This window comes from Heloderma suspectum, chromosome 2, assembly GCF_057233095.1.
Source record: "Heloderma suspectum isolate Gila_16-S chromosome 2, 16-S_ref, whole genome shotgun sequence".
In the NCBI taxonomy this organism is placed as follows: domain Eukaryota; kingdom Metazoa; phylum Chordata; class Lepidosauria; order Squamata; family Helodermatidae; genus Heloderma; species Heloderma suspectum.
The window spans coordinates 288,973,300-288,998,642 of record NC_139459.1 but is presented as its reverse complement, the minus strand read 5'-3'; the positions used below and the strand labels follow the sequence as shown (position 1 = coordinate 288,998,642).

The 25,343-nt window shown below is 42.0% G+C and overlaps 2 protein-coding genes across 3 annotated transcripts in view; one reads left to right on the top strand and one right to left on the bottom strand.

Annotated features, from left to right (window-relative positions):
• Positions 1–25,343, top strand: part of LOC146354797 (actin nucleation-promoting factor WAS-like) — a 104,871-nt gene that overhangs the window by 19,564 nt on the left and 59,964 nt on the right. The gene's annotated exons all lie outside the window — the stretch shown is intronic.
• The window catches only part of SHISA5 (shisa family member 5), a 35,724-nt gene continuing 16,922 nt past the window's right edge, over positions 6,542–25,343 (bottom strand). For both annotated transcript variants that reach the window (XM_084839829.1, XM_084839831.1), the window contains exons 4-6: positions 13,354–13,469; positions 11,601–11,822; positions 6,542–10,318 (exon numbers count right to left, since the gene is read on the bottom strand). In XM_084839829.1, coding sequence (XP_084695955.1) covers positions 10,245–10,318; positions 11,601–11,822; positions 13,354–13,469 — 412 coding nt within the window. In that variant the 3' untranslated portion in view covers positions 6,542–10,244. The remainder of the gene's footprint in view (positions 10,319–11,600; positions 11,823–13,353; positions 13,470–25,343) is intronic.

Sequence of the window (25,343 nt, the reverse complement as noted above, 5' to 3'; positions counted from 1 at the left end):
TATTCATTGCATCGGTGATGTTATCTAGCCATCTCATCCTCTGTCGTCCCCTTCTCCTTTTGCCTTCAATCTTTCCCAGCATCAGGGTCTTTTCCAGTGACTTTTCTCTTTGCATTTGGTGGCCAAAATATTTGAGCTTCAGCTTCAGTATCTGTCCCTCCAATGAGCAGTCAGGGTTGATTTCCTTTAGGATGGACCGATTTGACCTCCTTGCAGTCCAGGGGATTCGTAAGAGTCTTCTCCAGCACCACAGTTCGAAAGCATCAATTCTTTGGCACTCAGCCTTCCTTATAGTCCAGCTCTCACAGCCATACGTTACTACTGGGAAAACCATAGCTTTGATTAGACAGACCTTTGTCGGCAGGGTGATGTCTCTGCTTCTTACTATGCTGTCTAGGTTTGCCATAGCTTTCCTCCCAAGGAGCAAGCGTCTTTTAATTTCATGGCTACAGTCACCGTCTGCGGTGACCTTGGAGCCCAAGAAAATAAAATCTGTCACTGCTTCCATTTCTTCCCCTTCCATATGCCAGGAAGTGATGGGGCCAGATGCCATGATCTTAGATTTTTAAAGTTGAGTTTCAAACCAGCTTTTGCACTCTCCACTTTCACCCTCAACAAGAGGCTCTTTAGATCCTCTTCGCTTTCTGCCATTAGGGTGGTATCGTCTGCATATCTGAGGTTGTTGATAATTCTCCCGGCAATCTTAATTCCAACCTGTGATTCATCCAACCTGGCGTTTCTCATGATGTACTCTCCATATAAGTTAAATAAGCAGGGCGACAATATGCAGCCGTGTTGCACTCTTTCCCAATTTTGAACCAATTGGTTGTTCCATGTCTGGTACTTACTGTTGCTTCTTGACCCTCGTACAGGTTTCTCAGGAGACAGGTAAGGTGGTCTGGTACTCCCATCTCTTTAAGAATTTGCCACAGTTTGTTGTGATCCACACAATCAAAGGCTTTAGCGTAGTCAATGAAGCAGAAATAGATGTTTTTCTGGAATTCTCTTGCTTTCTCCATGATCCAGCGAAAGTTGGCGATTTGATCTCTAGTTTCTCTGCCTCTTCAAAACCCAGCTTGTGCTTCTGGTAGTTCTCGGTTCACATACTGCTGAAGCCTAGCTTGTAGGATTTTGAGCATCACCTTGCTGGCATGTGAAATGAGCGCAACTGTACGGTAGTTTGAACACTCTTTGGCGTTGCCCTTCTTTGGAATTGGAATGTAAACTGACCTTTTCCAGTCTTGTGGCCACTGTTGAATGTTCCAAATTTGTTGGCATATTGAGTGCAGCACTTTAACAGCATCATCTTTTAGGATTTTAAATAGCTCAGCTGGAAGACTGTCATCTCCGCTAGCTTTGTTGTTAATAATGCTTCCTAAGGCCCACTTGACTTCACTCTCGAGGATGTCCGGCTCAAGTTCAGTGACCGCACTATCATGGCTATCAGTGACATTAAGATCTTCCCTGTATAGTTCTGTGTATTCTTTCCATCTCTTCTTAATCTCATCTGCTTCTGTTAAGTCCCTGCCTTCTTTGTCCTTTATCCTGCCCATCTTTGCACAAAATGTTCCCTTGATATCTCCGATTTTCTTGAAAAGATCTCTAGTCTTTCCCATTCTATTGTTTTCCTCCATTTCTTTGCATTGTTCATTTAAGAAGGCCTTCTTGTCTCTCCTTGCTCTTCTCTGGAACTCTGCATTCAGCTGCATATATCTTCCCCTTTCTCCCTTGCTTTTTGCTTCCCTTCTTTCCTCAGCTACTTGTAAAGCCTCATCAGACAGCCACTTTGCTTTCTTGTATTTCTTTTTCTTTGGGATGGATTTAGTTGCTGCCTCCTGAACAATGTTATGGACCTCCGTCCATAGTTCCTCAGGTACTCTGTCTATCAGGTCTAATCCCTGAAATCTATTCATCACCTCCACTGTATATTCATCAGGGATATGATTTAGGTCATACCTGAATGGTTTAGTGGTTTTCCCTACGTTCTTCAATTTAAGCCGAAATTTTGTGATAAGAATCTGAGCCACAGTCAGCTCCAGGTCTTGTTTTTACTGACTGTATGGAGCTTCTCTATCTTTGGCTGCAAAGTACATAATCAGTCTGGTTTCGATATTGACTATCTGGTGATGTCCATGTGTAGACTCGCCTCTTGTGCTGTTGGAAAAGAGTGTTTGCTATGATCAGCGTGTTCTCTTGGCAAAACTCTATGAGCCTTTGTCCTGCTTCATTTTGTACACCAAGGCCATGCTTGCCTGTTATCCTGGTGATTTCTTGACTTCCTACTTTAGCATTCCAATCCCCTATGAAGAAGAGGACATCTTTTTTTGGTGTTAGTTCTAGAAGGTGCTGTAGGTCTTCATAGAACCGATCAACCTCAGCTTCTTCGGCATCAGTGGTTGGGGCATAGACTTGAATTACTGTGATGTTGAATGGTTTGCCTTGGATTCGGACAGAGATTATTCTATCGTTTTTGAGATTGTACCCCAGTACTGCTTTTCCCACCCTTTTATTGACTCTGAGTGCTATTCCATTTCTTCTAAGGGATTCTTGCCCACAGTAGTAGATACGATGGTCACCTGAATTAAATTTGCCCATGCTTGTCCATTTTAGTTCGCTGAGTCCCAAGATGTCGATGTTCAGTCTTGCCATCTCACGTTTGACCACCTCCAGCTTACCTTGATTAATTGATTCCAGGTTCCTAAACAATATTGTTCTTTACAGCATCGGATTTTCTTTTCACCACCAGACACATCCACAGCTGAGTGTCCTTTCGGCTTTGGCCCAGCCGCTTCACTCTTTCTGGTGCTACTTGGAAATACCCTCTGCTCTTCCCCAGTTGTATATTGGACACCTTCTGTCCTGAGGGGCTCATCTTCCGGCGTCATCTCTTTTAGCCTTGTGATAAGTTCCATGGGGTTTTCTTGGTAAGAATACTGGAGTGGGTTGCCATTTCCTTCTCCAGTGGACATTTTGTCAGAACTCTCCGCCATGACCTGTCTGTCTTGGGTGGCCCTGCACGGCATAGCTTATGGCTTCACTGAGTTACGCAAGCCCCTTCGCCACAACAAGGCAGTGATCTATGAAGGGGGCCTGCTTTGTTACCTGTATACAATTTTTACTTTTTATTTCTAATCAGCTTTGTGGGGTTGAGCACTACGTAGCTGCCTTTGTCTTGCAGAGTAGCTCAAAAGCTTGCACCTCAAGTGAAAGTTATTGCTGGTAAAAAATAAAAATAAAACAAAGCCAAATCAGCATGTTTTTCTACACCAGATTCTGCCTGGACACACTCAGCTTATGAGACTGGAGTGGGTTGCCATTTCCTTCTCCAGTGGACCACATTTTGTCAGAACTCTACGCCATGACCTGTCCGTCTTGGGTGGCCCAGCACAGCATAGCTTATGGCTTCACTGAGTTACGCAAGCCCCTTCGCCACAACAAGGCAGTGATCCATGAAGGGCAACTTCATTGCTCACTCCTAATTCCAGATCAGTTTTGTACAAGTTGAGAAGCATCGGCTCTAACACAGATCCCTGTGGCAGGATTTACCTGTGTGGAAGCTGTGTTGATTCTTTTTCAGCAGGGCTTGTCCTTCTATATGCTTACTAATTTTATCTTTCATAATGCTTTCAACCAATTTACTTGGAACAGATGTAAAGCTAATTGGCCTGTAATTTCCCAGATCCCCCTGGATCCCTTTTTAAAAATTGGTGTTACGTTGGCCATCTTCCAGTCCTCTGGTACAGAGGCTGATCTTAGGGACATGTTGCATATTTTGGTTAGATCAACAATTTCATATTTGAGTTCTTTGAGAACTCTAGGATGGATCCCATCTGGGCCTGGTGATGTATTTGCTTTCAATTTATCAGTAAGGATGACAACTTCATCTCTTGTCATTGCTATTTGTCTCAGTTCCTCAGACTCCCTTCTTGAAAACATCAGTTCAGGCACAGGTATCTGTCCTATATCTTCTGCAGTGAAGACCGATGAGAAGAATTCATACAGCTTCTCTGCAGTCTCCTTGTTCTCCTTTAGTTCCATTGTCATCCAGTGGTCCAACAGCTTCCCTAGCTGATTTTCTGCTTCTGATATATTTAAAGAATTCTTTATTGTTGGCCTCGATATTGTTAGCAATATGCTCAAAATGCTTTTTTGCATCTTTTATTGTCGCCTTGCATCACCTTTCTGCAAGCTTGGCTTCCTTTTGTTTTCCTCACTTGGGCAAGATTTCCATTTTCTGAAGGAAGCTCTCTTTTCTTTAATAGCTCTCTTGACACTGGTTGTTAACCATGCCGGTGACCTTTTGGACTTGATGTTACCTTTTGTAACCTGTGGTATACATTTTAGCTGAGCTTCTATTATTGTGGTTTTGAGTAACATCCAAGCATTTTGAAAGGAGTTAACCTTCTTGACTCCCCCTTTCAACTTCCTATTCATCAGTTCCCTCATTTTAGAGAAGTTTCCTCTTTTGAAGTCTAATGTCACTGTGTTGGACCGGGCAATTTTCCACTCAAATATATATTAAATCTGATAGCACTGTGGTCACCATTTCCAATTGGTTCAAAAACATTTACATCTCATACTAGGTCCTGGGCAACATCACTTAGCATTACATTCAGGGTCACTTCCCCTCTGGTCAGTTTTATGACCAACTTGTTCTTCTAGAGCAGTCATTTAGGGCATTGAGAAATTTAACCTCTGTGTGGTGACTGGAACATACAGTTAGCCAATCAATGTGGGGGTAATTGAAGTTGCCCATTATTACAACACTTCATTTGGAGGCCTCCCTGATTTTGTTTTCCATCTCAAGGTCACCCTGAGCCTTCTGGTCTGGGGCATGATAGCATGTTCCTAGCACTAAATTAGTTTTGGAGCCTTGTATTGTCACCCACAGCACTTCTGTGGAAATGTCTACCCCTTTTAGGTGTTATAGTGTGCTTGACACTATGCCCTCTTTGACATACAGAGTAACACTTCCTCCAGTATGCCCTTCTGTATCCTTCCTGTAGAGTTTATAACTAGAGTGACCATATTCCACTGGTTCTCTCCATTCCATCAGCTTTCTGTAATGCCCACTGCATCTGGGTTCTCCTTTAAAACCAAGCACTCTAACTATCCCATTTTGGCTCAGAGGCTTCTAGCATTTGCATAGAAACACCTATACACAGTGTCTCCCCCCTAGACATGTCTCTGATGTGTTCATCTTTTGCTGTGTCAGTTAGGCCTCTTTGATTGGCTATCATGTTCATGGCCTATTTCCTCCCCTTCTACATTTGGGCAATCAAAAACATTTTCATTTTGATTTAGCCTGAATTGGATGCATCCTGGTTCCTGTCAGCTCTCCTCCAGGGTTTAGTTTAAAAGCTGCTCTGCCATCTTTTTTTATGTTTAGCGCCAGCTGTCTGGTTCCATTTTGGTTTGAGTCCATCCCTCTTATACAGGCCTGGCTTGTCTCAAAGTATTCCCCAGTACCTAACAAATCTGAACCCCTCCTCCCTGCTCCACCATCTCATCCACACATTGAGCAGCTTCACCTACCTAGTTGGCCCTGCACATGGAACAGGTAGCACTTCAGAGAAAGCCACCTCGGTGGTCTCAGATTTCAGTCACCTACCTAGCAACCTAAATTTGGCTTCCAGGACCTCCCAACTACATTTCTCCACATTGCTGGTACCAACATGGACCATGACCACTGACTCCACCCCAGCACTGTCTACTAGGCTATCTAGACATCATGCGATATCCACAATCTTTGCACCAGGCAATCAATTCACCAAGCGGTCAACACGCCCATCACAAACCCAGCTGTTTATATGTGTAATGTCAAATCTCCCACTATCACAACCCCCCCTTCCCCTGGAGGCACATCCTTGGTGCGAGAGAATATTTTCTCATCTTCCTCAGAATGGGTCTCTTCTAAGAAGGGATCCCATTCTAAGGAAGCCTCAGAATGACGCCCTCCTTCCTGGTGACCCACATTCTCTGTGATAGCAGAGGAGCTGTCACCATGGGAGTGGGAGAGTAATAGGTCCCTGAAGGTCTTATCTGCCAACCTCTCCCCCTCTCTGAGTTTCTCCAGGTCAGCAACCTTGGTCTCAAGAGAATGAACTTGTTCCCTGAAAGCCAGGAGTTCGTTACACTGAGCACACACCCATGACTTCTGCCCAACAGGCAAATAGCTGTACGTGTGGCACTCAGTGCAATACACTGGATAGCCCCCACACTCCAGCTGGCTTTCTACCTTCATAACTGTTTATAATAATAACTACTACTACTGGGTTTGTTTACCTGGAAAACTAAGTTGTTACTAGGAGAAGACATCATTATCCAGTGTCAGCATTTAGGGGTCAGATGTCAAAAGCTCAAATCTAGAAAAGGTCTTAAAGTCCCACTGAACTCTGTAGGATTAGTCACCTCATTGATTTCAGTGGGACTTCAGTACAACTAACTTTTTTGGGGTCAGAACCCTGTCTTTTTTATGCAGGGATATGAATACCATTCTTTTAATTTTAGTGTAGTTCAACTGTTGATCTAAGATGAGTGCGCATTTTAAACAGGATGTTTTATTACAAAGAGCTGAAAACATGTCAATACTTTTGAATGTGTCTTGTTTACTAAAAGAACAACATACAAAGCAGGATTAAAAACCAAACCAAGAATATCAACAAAAATTACATGGTTCATTGATATTGACTCTGACAATACTAATGCAGCTAGAAAAATCTGAAAAAGGCACTTTCAAAATTCACAATACAAAAGTAAACACAGAAAATTTAAATTTACAATTTAAGGCTTAAATTCTACTTCCATTCTTCTTCAGTAAAAAAAGTAGTAATTAAATTGACATATACACCACACACATAAAAAGTCTCATCAGCCAGATTCCTTCTCCTATATACTGACAGACAAGTGCTATTAATTTCAACAGGACTCATGTGTTACACCATGCTTGTCAACAGAGAAATACCTTCTATACATAAGCAAATACTATCAGACAAACTCTGTTCTTATTGTATATTAATGTCATTTTAACATAAAATCATATGACTATTTGAACTGGGATTTCATGGGTCACAATGAAGCAGGAATTGCTTATGATAGTATATGACTCTTAATAGGTGCAATCATTAAAAAAATTCCTCTACCTTATACTGGGGATAAAGTAGGCAGGCTTTAAAGACACCACACTATTGTCTCAGAGCCATGGCATAGTGATGAAAGTGGACAGAGCTATGCTTTGAGGTGCATGTGGAAATAGGTATACAGTTTCAATCACGTTGGCACAATCCCAGCCTGTCTGAAATAAGATACATCTGATGCTTTTCATGAAGGAAGTAGGGGGAAACTTTTCTAGCAGTTGATTTTTACCTATACATCAAGGAAAAAAGTAGAGCTTAAAATAACACATGGAAATCTACAAAAAATATTTCTATGTCCAAAAGAAATATCACATCTGTCATGGGTTGTTTTCCCCATTACATATTAAAACTGAATGTGAGGGAAATGTATCCCATATTAATAACTATCAGAAACATTAGTAAAATGTAGACTATAAATTTTGATAAGGTTCAGCATCTTTATGAAGACAGAGAGGTCTATACCTACATAACAAGATTTATAGTCCAATCCCATTTATGTCTACTCAGAAGTAATCCCCACTAAGTTCTATGGGGCTTACTCCCAGGTAAGCCTTAGTCATCATACAAGTAACTTCTTGAGTAGGAAAATGCAACATAAATTATAAATCTTAAGAAGGCACGAAGGTAACAGTAACCCTCCTGAAAGAATTGGTTACTCATATAAAGAAATTACAATCTTGTAACTACATAGAAACAATCTGCTATGAAAAACTGCAGCTCCAAAAATCAGGATATACATAGGCGGTTGCCTCCTTTTCATAGTTTTCTTTCACATCAAATAAGTCTGATAGTGGTTTGTGATGTTCTTGGTACTCCTACTACAGTTCTGAACTCACATTGGTCTAGCAAAAGCGATGGAACTATTTCTGCCACATATTATGACGGATATCTATTTTTCTATAGTTCTATCTCCCTTTTGGTTCACACCTACTGTATTCCTGAAGTAATGGCTTTAGAGTAAGATTTTTGTTCAGCATATTTCTCCTGCCTCACTTTGTGCATCCTAAATACAATTTAAGAGACTGTGCATATTCATACTAGAAATGAAGAGGACAATGGAAGATTTCTTCAGGTAATGATATGCCCTGAATGACATCATTTAAGTACAGATGATGGCTAAGATTTTTGTGAGATACTATTAACATGTATAAAAGGGCAAACATAGTCAGACATGGACATCTATTAGGTATCACGAGTTCAAAACAAATACTTTTAATCTATTTAAGGTGCAATGTCTAATAGACACTTACCTGGGAGTAAGCCCCATTGAACTCAATATGACTCACTGAGTAGTCATATATATAGGGCTGCAGTGTTAAGCTACTTAAAATAAAGAAAATTTCAGCTATTCAGTATATGATGCAGCAGATCGGGAGGTAATACAATTGTACACCTCCTCGACCGTTTAAAACCAGATGGAAAACATGTTTTCAAAGTATTTTACCAGCCAGATAGCAATAATGTTTAATGCATGTGCAAATTCCAGTTTGCTTTTGAAGTCCCAATTTATACATCAGAAAATACTTTTGTGGGGGCATGTACAGAGTGCAGTGCTAAAAGCACCCCTGTAACCAATTCCATAATAGTGGTCACAAAACACTATATAAGAATGAAATGTTCACCCACAAGTACTGCAATCAGTTTGCTTAGTTACATGAAACCGGTTTTATCCTTCGATTTTTCAAACAGCCAAATTTCGTAATTACAGTTCTGAATACAAGAACATAATGTTCATTAACACATAGAGATTATTTTAAGTTTTTATATTTCTCAGAGAAGGTTCTCTAGCATAATGTTTGAAATAAAACACTTAAATATCTTCCACTTGAAGTTTTTCCAATAAGTATTAAATTACAGAACACCAAGTTTATTAAGGATAATTTTTATATTCAAGGACTTACATGCTTGAAGATTCAAGACAATAGGCAAGAAAGGCTTGAGCAAGTACTTTTCAGACAAAAAATGGATTATTCTCAGACAGCACCAGAAAACCAGATATTGTACAACACTGTCACTGCAAGATCAAATAACTCTTTCTAATAGCAAACTCAGATGTTGAGTGCTGACAAGACTGTAGCCACATTAGGGGTGCTAAGAAACAAGAGGGAGATTTCACTATGTTCAGTAGAACCCCAAGGTTTGCAGAAGTAAAAAAAGAAAACCTTTAAAAAACCTAAGAGATCAAGCCCCACAAAAAACATACCGATGGAATGTTGACTTGGGGGAAGGGAAGGAAAATAGAATGGGGGTAGGGGGTAGTTAATTGCCCTGTTTGAGTTCCTTACACCTTATAGCATGCTTGAAGAGGATGTGGCAGGCTAGCTGGCACCCTGAACAGGAATATGCCTATTAGGGGATGAGAATAACGTAATAATTTATATCTCACTCTATTACTAAAAGTACTCAGTACACTTTAACATTCTGTTGCCGGTCTCCCTTGTTAAGATTATTAATGATCTCATACAGCAGTTCTCATACAGTGGCAGCTGAAATACTGTTTTTGGTATATTGTGAATTCTCTGTCCATGACTGAAAAGAAAATTGGGAAAGGTTATAGTGAAGTGAATAACTATGTGACTGCTGATAACGGACAAATACAGAGATAACAACTTACACTATTCCTTGCTAAAGACTGAACAACATTCTACCTAGGATTACTTCCCTTACTTATGAAAATGATACACCACATTTTATGACAGTTTTTATTGAAGTATACCTCTTGTTTTCTAAACAGTAATAATTACTGGAAAAATTATGGCAGTAGATGCTTGCTGTTTGCTTCATCACAGCCATTCCCTTCTCCTAGATCTCAAAGTATTGTATAAGATATCCATGATTCCCACTCTTGACATATTTCTTCAGCCTTTATATCTTTTTAAAAAGCATTCAACCATTTCAATGGCTTGAGATATAGGAAAACAAATCCACATGGATCCTCTTTTCTTGTGGTACTCATTTTTTTTTAAAAAAAACCCCCAGTGTGTTTGGGTCCATCCGTCCCCCCCACTCCTCGCCCACAATGTGTCAGAGTAGTATTTTAAGAAAGTATACCACAAAACAAATTCAGTTTGAAGAGGTTTCTACACAGACACAGAGCAGTCAGTCCATTTAGTATGAAGGCTTTGGGGGATCCATATATGCTGGATTGTAGGGTGGCTGAGTTGCAGGACCTCCAGCACCAACTGTAAAACAAGACAACAGTTTAAATATATAATGTTCTATCATGGATGTTTCTAAGGTTCTTCATTAACTCTCAGATAATATACTTATAAGCTCAGAGAACATTTCCCACTTCATATGCAAGATTTTCAAATCAGGTTTTGTCAAGAAGCAGCACATTATTTAAGGCTTTCCCTCCAAAGAAATTAAACTGAATATTCCTTCTTTCAAGAGCTGCAATACACACTCTGAAAGTTTCTTAAAAGAAAAGATTCAAAAGACAGAAGGAAGGGTATAAACAGTTTATCCACAAAGGTATTCTAATGTGTATATAATTGTAAGGACACCCCAAAACCTAGTATCGATATGGCATGCTGCTCACAGCGTGACAGTATTCCTGACATGCCTGTAAGACAGGGGTTAGGACTGAACCTTAATCACTCTGCATTGCAGCCCAAATATACATCTGCTAGGTGATGACTGGCATCACTGTTGTGCCAGTGTTTCATTATGCTAGCCCATCTGTTATGCTGACATATTACTAGTGCAGCAGGCAAAAACGAGCAGAGCTGGAGGTGCAGGCTTTAATTAGAATCCTGTACCACCACCTAGTCTGATATAACATTATGCCTGGAAAAGAAATGTAGTAATTAAAAAGCCCTCTCATGGAAGTCAGTGGAGTGCCTCAGGTAACTGCCCTCTCTCTGCCACCTCCACATTGGAGGGTAGAATCCCAACTAACCCTGCAGTCAATCACCACACACCACAAGGACTATAAAAGCCCCATCTGAGGATCACAGATCTTAAATATTAATAAGCGTAGCATGGGGCTATATCACGGTCTTCACATCTAGAAATGTTCATCACTTGACTTTAGTGATGACAGCTGTATTGAAATGGCACTTGGCAAAAACAAGAAACAGCTAAGGAGAACAATAAAAATAGGAAGGATATATTAACAATTTGTAGCAATGTCTCACACACAGGAGACACAGGTTAAGTATGCCATGCAGCTGTCCCTTCACAAAAGCTGTCTAATTGTGAGGAAATTTAATAACAAAGCACATCTATCCTTCTCAATCTATGGTTAATTTTCATAGAAAAACTCTAAGACACCAAACCTGAATAATCTATTTTATATTTCTCTGAACATATTTCCAAGGGAAAGACTATTGTAAGTGCCAGGAAAGACTGTATAAGTAAATAGCAACCATCAAGCATGTTTTCCTTTTGTTTCTAAGCAATTTGCAGCAAGAAAATGAATGGTTTCAGATTTTCTCATCAAGACAGCTTGGCTCTGCTTACCTGCTATTGTTTCATGGTAGGCTGGTGGTGCTGCAGGATGTGCAGGATAAGGTGGTGGAGGATACTGTGTTGGGTAAGGGGCTGCTGGCATTCCAGGCTGTGGTTGCACTGGCACAGGGCTATACCCTTGGTATGCTCCAGCAGGGTAACTGGATGGTATCCCAGGCTGCTGAGGATATGGCACCTGGACCACAGTAGTGGCTGTAGTTGTGGTCACAACAGCTGTAAAGCGCAAGAAGAGAGGTAGGCAAATCAATACATGACAAAACGGCATTATCTTTGCAAACAAACCTTTGCTCCCTCTTTCACAAAGCATTCTTTCTCTTGATTTGTGTTGTGCAACTCAATTGGCAGCAAATTCATTTTAGAGTTATTCCCACTACGTACCTAAGTTGGGGAGCAAAGACATGTACCCCTCTCACACAACAAGATCTTAGCACTGCTAAGAGATACATAAGAACACCGTACATTTTTGCTATTCTTCCAGTTTTATTTTCACTTTTCAAATCATGGGTATTGGCTTGCCCAGGTATTTGGAAACTTTTTATCTGAAGGTTTTCATACTTGCCTTATGTCCAGAATGCTACTGATGTTGGTGGGAAAAGACCTTGGTCTATGATGTATCAACATAACTGTTTAGTGCTCATTTAGTCACTTTTGAATTTATCTGCAAAAAATCACAATTTCCAATACATCTGCAGCACAGAAGATTAAGGCTGCATTCCTGTACTTACCTGAGAGTAAGTATTGAGTTCAGTGGGACTTGCTTCTGAGCAGACATGCACGTGATTGCAGTGTAAAAGCTTTTAAAAACTTCATCTAGCCAACAGGCTTTCTAAGGCTGCATTGTGACAAATTATTTTCTAGTTTATGTGAAACTATGGTTTTCTGAAGTACTATCATTTTGTGTGTGTTGTTCACCTTTAGGAGAACCAAACTTCTGTTTTTTCATGTCAAAAAACATTGACGCTCCAACCTTATATTTATATTTTTCTGCAGAAATATACGTTACACAGGAATCACTTATCAGCAAGTGTTTATTAATTCATATTCATTTAGAATTAAGCTCTTATGGTTAGTTAGGAACTCTAATTTTAGGAAGTTGTATTTCTCATAATGTTATTTACATGGATGCATTTAATTTAAAATATTTTGAGAGGATAAAGCTTAAATACTATTCTTTTGTGCAACTGAGGTATTTTGTGCCATTGAGGTATTAAACTCACTAAGCAGGCTACATTTTCCTTACATATTGATAATCCTGCCTTTCCACTAAAAATTGTGCTCAAGATGGCTAACAATAAATACAGAAAAAACAAAATCATAATTAAACCATTAAAACTCATCAATAAAAACACTAATAAAACTAAAAGACAAATAACTGATCACCTCATTCTGCCTAGTTCCTCCTAATTCACTGTGCCCCCATAATGTACACTTTAATTGCTTTAGAACATTCTGTGGCAAATGTGTCTGCTCCAAAGCAATTTCTCTGCTCCAAAGCTCTGCTACCTTATATATTTTTTTAAAAATACTTCAATGACAGAGCCATTCTTTACCTATCTATTCTTAAACATTAGACTCATCTCCCTGTAATCTAATCTGTAAATTTCCTCTACAGCCTAAAATCGCACATTATACTAAACAGCGCTGTAAAAGGGATTATAAAAAAGTGTCTTTGCCATGAAGGATTTCTTCTTACTTCTCGTTTGACAACAGTACTCAGAAAAAGTAAACTACAGGTGTTACTTACGTCGTGGTTGCCTTCGGCATGCTTTATACAGGCAACAACATGAGCAGGTGAAGCAGACAACGACGATCACTATAAACAGGATGAAAATTGAGACTCCAATTGCTATAACAGACCCACTGAAGGAGAAAACACAGATTTGAAAGTTAAGTTTTTAATGTTATAAAATATCCTGAGATCATCAAGAGGGGCCCTGCTCCAAGTGCCCTCACATGCTTAGGTATGGCGGGTGGCTACTCAGAGCAGTGACTTTTCAGTAGTAGACCCCCAGTTATGGAATACCCTCCCCAGAGAGGTCCACCTGGCACCTACTCCGTTATCCTTTTACTGCCAGGTAAAGACATTTCTATTCTCTCAGGCCTTTTAATCTTCTGTATTTCTACTGCTATGCTGTGTTTTAAGTACTTTTATCACTGGCATTTTTAGTTCTTTTAATGTCTATATTAGCTGGCATCCTCTCTTGGGATGCTTGGTTGCTCTGGCATGTGCACGGCTGTATATATGCAGTCAGAGGGACCTTGCTTCCCATTTGCATATGTCACATGGCTTCCTGATGCCATAAACATCTAGCAGTACATGCAACCCTACACTTGCTAAGAGCAAGTCCTTAGATCTGCCTTTTTTCCATGTGGAACCTACCATGAACATAAGGCAATCACTGCACTGGGCTACAGTACCAATACTATTTTGTTCTGTGCCAACCATGTGCTGAGCATGGGCAAATCTTCCTGAAGCTTTTGCAATATGCAAGGAATTAAACTGTTTCTGTAAGAACTGCAATACCAGCTGGTGCAAGTACAAAAAAGCATGACTAAAATGTACAATGCTGTGCAAATGCAATAATTGTGAAAATGTTGATGATGCGTTTGGGAAGTAAAGAAAGCATGTAGTTCTCAGCCAATACAATGAAATCTATTTACTTCACGAACCAATAAACGAGATGTCCCTGATGATTTATTAACAATGTTAAATGAAAATCATATTAGTTATTTACATTGATTAATGGTTAATTGTAAAAATGCATACATTTTAATAAGCGAATCAATCAATCAATCAATCCCATTAAAGTTTTATTTATGGCCATGTTTATATAGCCATTTTGAAACTGTCAGCCATTACGTTTGGGCCCTACCTCAAAAATTAATCTTACATATGTATAGAGCACTTATGGAAGCTTTCATGCTTTTTTCTGGAAAGGCATGGTTTTCCCACTATCCACTCCACTAGTGTAAAGAAACACTTCCTTTAATCTGCCCTGAATCCCTCACCAATCAGCTTCATGGGATGACCCCAGGTTCTAGTATTTTGAGAGAGGGAGAAAAATGTCTCCCTTTCCACATTCTCCATACCACACATTTTCCAATGTAAAGCTATACATTCTAGCTTCGATTAGGAAGTTAGTCTGCTGATTCAATTTCAAGTAATGTAACAGGACTACTTTAGGATATAAAGGTTAAGTCACTACCTGTCATCTGTTTAATTATAGACAAGGTGTCATTCCAGAATTTTTTTAATGTTTGGACAGGGCCAATAAATATGTATATTAAAATCAGCTTGGGGAGTTTGGGGGGAGAGACTTATCTGACACAAATGTGTCAAATGACAGGATCTCACATTTAATGTAAGCAGTAAGTTATCTTAAAGTGTTCCTTTTGATTTGCACTGATCAAGCTACTGATTAATTAATCCTTAATTAATTAATTGGCAATGCACACTGAAGCTATCTTCTTATTTGTAACTGCCACAAAACTTGTTTTTCCCTCACATTAGGAATCCATGACATAGTTCGTCAGCTTTTCAAGGGACCTACATCTCAAGCTTTCCATTTCCAATATTTTACTCCTTAAAATGAAACGAAACAACACACTCCAATGACCTGGAAACACAAAATAGCCGCAGCTGAAACAGACCCTTTTAAGCACTGCAGAGTCCTATCAGTCTTCAACTGAACGTCTCTAAACTAGTCCATACTTATGTCTTGAACTTTAGGGCTACATAGGGGTGGGTTTTTTTTTAATGTCGTTGGTATTCAAGAACATAGTACCTATGATCTTGTTCAACTTAGTTTATATCCTGGAGACAAGCTAAATATTTATGTTCAGTTGCAATTATCGTATTTCCATCATATAATAAAGCAATACAATTGAAAGCACTTTAGTCCTCTGAATTGAAAACAAAAAAGAACTCAGGAAAGAAAGTTAGTAAGTCTTTGAGACTGTTGCGAGCCATCTGACAGCTTCAATACTGGCTGACTCTCAAGCTCATACCAAGGTTTGGGAAGAAACACCCACACACAGCTTGAATTTATTGAGTGTTCTGTTCTTTTAATGCAGTAAATAAGTGTTTTGGAAAATCAGACATGTGATATATATGAATAGTTAAATTCTACAACACGATTACTCAGCAGTGATGTGTGTGTGTGTGTATGTGGGAATTTATGAGGTCTTTCTTCACATGGATGCTGACTTTAGATACATCAGTTTCAGATCTGGTAGCCACACTTTAAAGCAGGGACAGGCAACCTCTTTGGGCTCATGGGCTCATCTGGCAATTTGAGATGTCTTGAGCACCACCACAAAATGGCTGCCATGAGAGATGCAGCTAGTGACAAACGACAAGAAACCTGCCCAGATGACTGAGTATGAGGCAGAGGTGGGGTCTGAGTCGCATGTCTAAACTCCTTTGAACCCATATTAAACTCCTTTGAACCTTTGAACCCACAGTTTTCAGCACCAATAGGAACCTATTTCACAGAAGGCAAACTCTTTTTCTCCTCCCACACCCTGCTCCTCTGCCCAGCCAACTCATTATCTCTTTGTCTCTCCCTCTGTATCACCACTCATAGATGCTCTCTCCCTCTCTCTCTCTCTCTCTCTCTCTCTCTCTCTCTCACACACACACACACCCCTCATACACATGCATGTCCCTCCCTTCTTTTCCTCACTACAAGCAGACAATAAATCAAACTCACTTTTTCAGAATTCTTCCAAAATCCTCCCCCATGCCTTTCTCTCTCCAGATGCTCTCAGCTAACCCCCTCGGTCCCTGGTGGCTTCCTCCTGCTCTCTCTACCCCCTCCCTACTGCCCTTCCTAGCACCCCACTATTCTCTTTAGCCTATCCCCAGCTTACCAGACAAAATGAAAAGAAATCCCTCTTCTGAAGCTAGTGTTTGCCTTGCGGGAGAGAATCCCCCACTGGTATCATTTACTGACTCCTCCTCTCTCTTTCTATACATACATTTTGTGCACATTGTAATGTTTTGCATGCTCATTTCCTGTTGCATTTGATGGAATGGGACCTCACCTTTCCCTTGTGTGCAATTACGGAAGTGTGCAATTCCGGCATGAAGAAATTTTTTAAAAAGAAGAAGCGGGGAGGCCGGCATGGGGAAGGGTGGGATACAGTGGAGGGGGTGCCCACACCATATCCCACATCTGGCTGGGCACTTTTGGCCTTCCCTGTAAAGATAGCTCTCCCAGTTTTGCTTCTGACAGCTGTCAAAAAAGGGGGGAGGCTGTTAAAAGCGAGGCTGCAAGAACAATCTTTCCCCCAGACTGGGGATGACTGTCTTGTTCTATGGGAAGGAGGAGGGTGGGAGTCGCGGGGCATGTGGGGGACTCCCAAAGGGGCCCCCTCACCATGGCATGACTGGGAAACACACAGGTAAGTGGGTGATTTTAACCCCTTCCCCCGTGGGGTAAGGGAAAAAGGGTTAAAATCACCCACTTACCTGCAGGTTTGCCAGCCGTGCCTTGAAGGGGGGCCCCCATCAGGAGTTCCCCCACATGATCCCCACTCCCCTCCAGCAGCCCCCTCCTTCCCATACGGAAGCCTATTGGGATTTAAAGCACTCTCTGTCATTCTATGGGAAAGAGGGGGTGCTGGGGGGAGTAGGGGGGAGTAGGGGCCATGTGGGGGACCTACCGAAGGGGCCCAACCTACCATGGCACAACTGGCAAACCTGCTGGTAAGAGGGTGATTTTAACCATCCCCCCCTGCCCCACAGGGGGGAAGTTGTACCTGGGGGGGGATCCTTCTCAGTGATTCCCCCACATGGCCCCCCCTTCCACCCACCACCTCCTTCCTATAGAATGACATGGGCATGGGGAGCTGTTTACCCCCCCAGCCCTGTTTGTGGGCAAAACAGGGCCAGGAAATTTTTTTTAAGGGCTCCGACTGCGATCAAGATTAGGATCGGAGCCAGGAAGGGAGACCTGGTGACGGATAAGATGGGTCTGCCACCAGGTGGAGGAATGTGGGAGAGGGAGGACGAGGGGGCAAACACGGTTGCTTGTATACCCAATTGTCTGGTGGGTATGCTAACCATGTGGTGTGGGTTGTTCACAAAACAACCCATCCTGCATGGCCAGTCACCCATCATGGACTAGCATGACATGTGAACAGCCCCACTGACTGGGTCTGCATTACATGACAAACAACTGTTGATGACAAGCCACAATGCATTGTTCTGTGTGCAAACCCAGACTGATTCCCACAAGGTAGCTTGTGCATTGGCAACAAGCCACCCTTACAACTCATGGTTTGTTTTAGGGGTTGTTGTACCCATGATGGGCTGGAGTGTTGTCTGAACCTGGCACTGCCAACCCATCATAGTTGTGGGCATTGGCAGAAAGCCCTGCCACTCTTGCCAAGCAATCTTGCCCTTGCTGCAGTGACAGCCCCTCCACCGGTGCCCAAGTGGAACTTTGGAGGGGCTGTCACTCATTTGGCAACCTTTAAAAAAAAAGTTGTGCCCCAACATTTGTGCAAAACAGAGCTGATTTTTTAAATATTTTTGGACCTGAGTGTGTGCGCATTTTTGGCCCTGAGTGTGTGCCCTTGTAATTTTTTTTGGAGCATTTTCTGCAATTGTGGAGGTGTGCAATTGTGGCTGTCAAACTATATATAGCTTATATATGTTTCAGCTGTCAAAGGGAACAAAGTGTACTAGGAAACATACGAAGTAATTGACAAGACAGGGCTGCATATAAGTTAGCTTGAAAGCCTTTGAAAGCTGACAGGTCAGAGGGGAAAGGGGACCAGATCATCCCCTTAGCAAAGGTATCGTTAAGTTTTAAAGTGTGGGATTTACCCTTCGGGGGTCCCCCTTCCATTCCATCCTTTCCTGAGTCTCCCCCAAGTTGTTTTAAGGTGATCTAGAGCCACCGCATTTTCAAAGCTCCCCTTTTACTGCAAATCAGAGCTCTGAAAATAGGTTGGATCCTAGTTCACTCTTAAAACCACCTGAGGGAGATTCAGGGAGGACTGGAATGGAAGGGGAACCCCCGAAGAGTAAGTTCCACATGTCAGAATTTGAGGATAACTGTGCCAAGGGTGAGATCTGATCCCATTTCCCCAACCTGTCAGTGGGTAGTTTGCACACATTGACAGCTGTCAAATTGAGGAAAGGGGATCAGATCACACCCTTAGCAACCTGATGCCCAGGGTTTGAAGTGTGGAGCTTACCTTTGGGGGTCCCCTGTTCAATTCCACCCTTCCCCGAGTCTCCCCCATGTTATTTTAAGGGTGATCTAGGGTCCACCCCATTTTCAGAGCTCCCCTTTTACTGCAAATGGGGAAAATTAGAAAGACATTTGTGTATGTTCCTGTCCTGATCTAGACTTAGTCTTGGCTCTTTGCTAGCAAATATAGGGAGCAATGCAACAGAATAGCTGATTTGGCAAGAAAATGGTCAAGCACACAGGTTTCAGTCCAAGGAGGTTTAGGCTAAGGCAGGAGTGGTCAAAATCCAGGCAGAGATCAGAACATAGTCAGTCAGTCAGTGAATGAGGAGTAATCAAGGTAACAAGCAAGAGGTCAAACACGGTAAATCAGTCAGGTACATATTACACAGCCCAGAAGCAGGGTCGTTAGGCAGTCCAAAAGGTCAGTAAACAGGGCAGCAATCACACTGCACGATTCAGGAGGCAATGTACATGGCAGAGGCTGGACGAACCAAGTTGTTCTAACACTGGCTGGGTTTCCAGTGAAGGCTTCTAAGCCCAAAGCTAGCTGGACCCCACCCAGAGCTCAGCTGCAGTAATCAGAGCTCCCTTTCCAGAGCCCTACTCCTGAGGAGCCACTTTCGATGGTCTTGTAGGCCCCTTCCAGCCGTACTATTCTATGATTCCTGAGCAGACCTTTTCTGGAGGCAAGCACTCCTTTGCACAGGAGCCCTGCTAGCCTGTCATTTGAGGCAACCATGCTCCCAGGGATCAGGGAGTGGCTCAGTCTCTGTCTCAGAGGCAGGGTCCCTTTCTCCTGACAGGGATGGCCCTGCAACTACCTCCCCTGAGGACTCAGGATCCTGTGGGTCTGGCACCAGTCCCTAGTCTGAGGTACCCTGGGCTTATGGGGCCTCTAACTCCTCCTCTGAGGACCCAGTCAAGGCATGACAGCTCCAGTGGCCGGGAAAAAAATCAGCTCCGTTTTGAACAAATGTCAGGGCACAATCTTTTTTTTAAAAAAAAGCTCTGAAGGTGACCGGGGTCATGAACAGAACAGGGAGAGAGACTTGGCAGCCGACAAGACATGGGATACGTGCCAGAACCAGCTGGAGGACCAAGGGGGGAACAACCCATGGTAAGCCCAGTCATCTGTCAGGCTCATCGTGGGTTGTTCTGACCATAACCCACACTGCGTCGCTTGTTTTGCAGGGTGGGCTGTTATGTCGTGAGAACTCAGCCCTGGCATATTTCCTGGAATACCACTGAATATAGCAGATCTGACTGATACATTTAATCAGAGCTTAAAGATGATTATGGTGGGCTTTAATATTTTTTCCATAACGGGCAAATGGCCATTACATGATATAGTTAACCCTCCTATATGTGAAAAAAGCACTTTACTAATCCAGTTCTGGGAGTCAGATACCATTAAGTCAATCTTTCAAAAATGAGATGCGTTTGACAAGGACTCCAACTTTCATGTTAAATATATCATTGTATTGTTGTTGTTTTATAGACTGCTTTATCTAGTGCTGCCTAGCCACACATTTCCTGGAGAAGGGATATTTCTCTTAAGCACAGCAGCAGCAGAAAATCAGAAAGCTAAGAAAAGGCTTTAACATCATATTATCTCTGCCTCTCTCTTAGCTGCCCCACCACCAAAAGACAAGTTAATAATTTTGTATTGAATTTTATAATATGTTGTAAACTAGTACACTACTTAACAGGTGCAACAAACAAAATAGTTACCTTCCTGCCATAAAGTATACTGCTGAAATGAAGAAAGTTTGTGGTAACCAGGAATGGATTTTTGTGTGGAAAGACTATGAGCTCCCACAGTTCTGGTACTCAAAACGAATTCCTAGGCTTAGAATTCTTTAATTCTAAGTGAATTTCTTTTGTAGCAGGCTCTGGTTGGTAGATAAAAACAAAGTAGATCCCATAAGCCTGAAGTCTGCCTATTCCTGTTGTAAGCTGCTTTGAGCATCATTTAGATCAAAAGAGGGTATAAATATTTTAACTACTTAAAAAAACCCCTCTGAACTGTGTTTTAATTAGGCTGCAGCAAATAATCAGTCAGTTTTTATTTATTGAACAAATTTTTATGCACTAAAAAGACATCTCAGGATTAATCAGGCAAATAATATTGTTTTTAAATTGGAAGTACTTTACAAAAAAACCCTGTAGATGATAAACACCATTTTAGAAGAGGCTTGCCACTTTTACTCTCTCCCAGGAGGCAATGCTTCTGGCATGGCACCTGCTCCAAGATATACAGGTACCATCTAAAACCAGAAAGTGTGATTTTTTCCCCTTCAACTACTATCTTAATCATATGCAAATTTATAGAGATGTAAATGAATTAAAACTAATTTGATTAATTTATAAGATTTTGTCAGGTGACAGATCTAATTTTACTCTCAGGATGATTTGATCAACATGGAATGTGTATGTGCCTTGCTCAAGAGCACACTAATTAATTGTTATAATTTTTCTTGAGTCCATTGTTTCCTGCAGTCCTAAATAATTTTAATGTGTAACCTGAAGGCTGACTCACACACTCCAGAACAGGATATAACTGATGCTAGAAAAAATGGGACATTATTCATTGCCTTCCTCCACCTCCACAGGTCTACAAACTGAATGCTCCCATGGACGGAAGGACAATTTTTATGAACCCCCTTCCCACTGCAACTTCCTAGACACCCCTCCCGAAATCTGCTCCAGGGGATTGGGGGACCTTGTGGAACAGTGTGGGAGGTAGTGCAAGGAGCCGCATGGGAAAGAATGAATGGGCGAAAATTGCCACTCTGCCCCCTTCCTTCCGCAGGTAGCTTTCACTGGATCCCGGTTCCCTCTTTGAACTGAAGGAGCCCTTTGATGCACAGAAGGGCAAGCCTGGATCCAATCCATTTTGATTAAAGCCCACCATATTTGAAGAAACCTCCCAACAGTATCCTGACAACTGTCTCTTTCTTCAGAGTGCATCAAATGTAGATTAATGAGGAAAAGCAAGTAAGATTTACCAGAAGTAAAACATAAACCCTTACAAAGCAATGCTGGCTACTGGATTGAACACTGTACCATGCACAGAAGGAAACCAACCATAACCTTTCCCACAGTGCTGTTATGTGGATAAATGAGACAATAACTCTATGATACTAAGGAAGTGCAGGAAGTTTCAAAACACAGCTATAAAAGAAAACTTTGCCACTGAAATTAGAATACTTGTTACAAAGCCTGAATGTAAAGTGGAACTCTGCAAATGACTAGGTCAGCAAATGATGGAAGCAGAGCTTTTTCAAAAGAAAATTTGGAACTGCACAGTGGTATATAGTTGTAATTCACATACACAGTGCATGCTGGTACAGCACACCTGTGCAGTTTCACATGGGGTGGGGGGATAAAAACAAGATAAAAAACAGATCTACAAACACTGTACAGCAGGCCTTCAGGCCTCAGCTCATACCCTTCTTTACTATAAAGACTACAACAGATCCTGGAGCAACCAAAGCAAACTCTTAAAGTCATAATCCTTTCATCACATACTCCATACACCACAAGAAGACAGTAGTAGTATTTCAAGTGTGCAGACAGTTTGTCTCGCTGCTGATTTAACTTTTCTCTCTCTGCTTCTGGTAGTAATGGGACTAGAGAAGTCAAGCAATTGTGGCCAACAGCTAAAGACTTTTCTTCCTGAACGCAGAGAGTCCTTCTCTTGTCTTGAGAAGCACAGTACAGCCTTCTATGGCAGTAGCACCTCTCTGGAAGCTTTCGGTATGTCTACCAAGATTGCCTGAATGAGCCGCTCTGTTGGTCAGAGGGCTATGTGAGGAGAAGAGCAATGGGAGAGGGGCAGAGCCTAGGGCATAGTTGACTTTTGACAACTCGTAACAAGACAGAGCACATGTTTCCTTCTGAACAGAGAGTTTGGAAGAGCTGATATTTCAGACTTCCCTAGTGCCTCTTTGAGGTCAACATGTGGTTGACTTATTATAACAATTAATCTAGTTAGAAGATTTATCTATTCTTGAAGCCTGATAATTTTATCTGAGTGTTGACTTGTTATCTACAGTGGAATCTTTTAAATAGCTTCAAGGAGGCTTTTTTCACTGGGGATCACACTGCCTACTGTGCTGTGGTGATACTTTCAGACAGAAATGTTACATATAACTTTGTCCTAATAAGGGCATACTGGATATTTTCTGGCATCCCGTGGCCCTTCTCATAATACAGACAACTTCACGTCAGGAAAAGGGCCCAATGTTCTAGAATGATTTCCTCCATCTTTGAAACATTGGTGTACACCTTGTGAGGAACAGCAATGGAGTCTGTGAGTAATATCTTTGGCAGGGGAAAAAGAAATAGGTATGTTTACTTATGGTCTTGGATTAGAGCGGAACCTGGACTACTCACTTTACTTTTCACAGAATTGTTGGTTTTTACATCAGCTAACATAATACAACTTTTGGATGACTTACATTTTTGAACTGCACAAATTTTCTTTTAGAACTGCACATTTTTCTAGACCTTTACATGTTGTGTCTGACTGCACATTTTAAAAAGCCCTGAAAGAAAGGTAAGGGCCAGACGAAAAGGTGATCCACTTGCCATCAAGAGATATGCTTCAAAATTACTATTAGTGTTCAAAATAAAATAGGCATAAGGTTTTCTGAATGATTCTACTCTGCCTCATTCATAAGCCATAAATGCCTCTTAAGGGGGTCACGATTGCTCTGAAAATAATGATAGCTATCATTATTGTACACAATGTTTATATCATACTAGTAACAGAAGCATCAGAGGATCTTCCAAATGACATTTGTGGCGCAACAACTCTCAATTATATTCAAGCATTTAACATTCCCTCACTCTGATTAGCAGAGTCATTTGAACTTGGGACTTTGCACATTAAAAAACAGGCATGTATGCCTTTGGCTGAAATCCTAAGCACACTTGCTTAGAAGCTCCACAGAAATCCATGGGACTTACTTCTGAATAAGCACAGTTAGATTTGTGTTGCAAATATATACTGCTTAAGCTTTGACTAGCTTTCCACAAGTTATGAGCCAGTTCAGACATTAACTTCCTAGGTAGCCTAGTTACGCCTCAGTTCTACCCCAAACTGGCCTGCTTTACTTAAAAACAACACAGGAATGTGTATGAACAGAAACAATTACAAAAAGTTCTATAACAGTATTTTTGCTATAGCAGGTTCCATAGTTAGGGGCAGCAACTGAGGGTATTTCCAGTTACAGGACATAACACAGCTCACTTGTCAGGAATTACTTCAGTGTGCTCCAGTCCATGCATCTCTCACAACCCACACAAGATCTTCATGTACATGGAACTCATAGGACCCTAATCTGCCCCCCACCCCACCCCCACCATGCAGTTGACCTCACTGGCCTAAACATGATCCTTTCCAGCCCCTGAGAATTGGTCTAGTAAACAAGAGACATCTGGGAAGAATTCGTGGGTGTGCCCCCCACCCCCCAGCTCAGCTTCGCTCTATCCACGTCAAGTATAAGTAACTTCTGTGCAGGGGATGGCCTGGACACAAGATTCCTTACCAGGGAACGTAGCATTAGGGATGGCAGAGAATTCCGCCATGGATCTCGGGGAGGCCGAATGCTAGTGCATTCGGCCCCCTGAAATCTGTGGCAGAACGGCCTGCCACCCCCCCCGCCACCCCCGCGGATCCCCCCGGGAAGAGACATACCTGGGACGGATCTTCTGGACGGCGGCGGCTGCGGCTGGTCTTCCGACCGGCTGCCACCATTTGCAGGTTTTTTTGTTTTTGTTTTTTTACACCAACGTGATAGGCTACATAAGTTTTTATGTAGCCTAAAACGTCTGGGTAAAAAAAAAAAGGCGTACGCAAATGGCGGCGGCTACGGCTGCCGCCATTTGCGTACGCCTTTTTTTTTAACCCAGATGTTTTAGGCTACGTAAAAACTTACGTAGCCTAAAACGACTGGGTAAAAAAAAAAAAAAGGCGTATGCAAGTGGCGGCCGCTACGGCCGCTGCCATTTGTGTTCCTTATTTTGGGCCGTCTTAGTCTACGTAAATAATTCCATAGACTAAGACGGCGAAAATAAGGGGAACGCAAATAGCGTCCACTATGCTATTTGCGTTCCCCTTATTTTCGCCGTCTTAGTCTACGTAAATATTTACCGAGATTAAGATGTCAAAAATAAGGAACACAACCATTTGTGTACACGGTTCCCCCCCCCCCAGAGCCCTCCGCGGCCAGAAATCCGGCTGCGGATGGCTCTGGCCTGGCTGGTCTTGGCCGGCTGCTCCGCGGAGCAGCCGTGGAGCACAGCCGGCCAAGGAGGATTCTGGGGGGGGGGAGGAACGGAGCGCCTCCCCCCCATCCAGGATTCTGGGGGGAGGGATGGAGCGCCTCCCCCCCGTCCAGGATTCTGGGGGGAGGGACGGAGCGCCTCTCCCCCCACTATCAGCATAATCCGCGAACAGCTAAGTGATTTTTGTACATCCCTATGTAGCATAAGAACATAAGAAATGCTGTGCTGCATC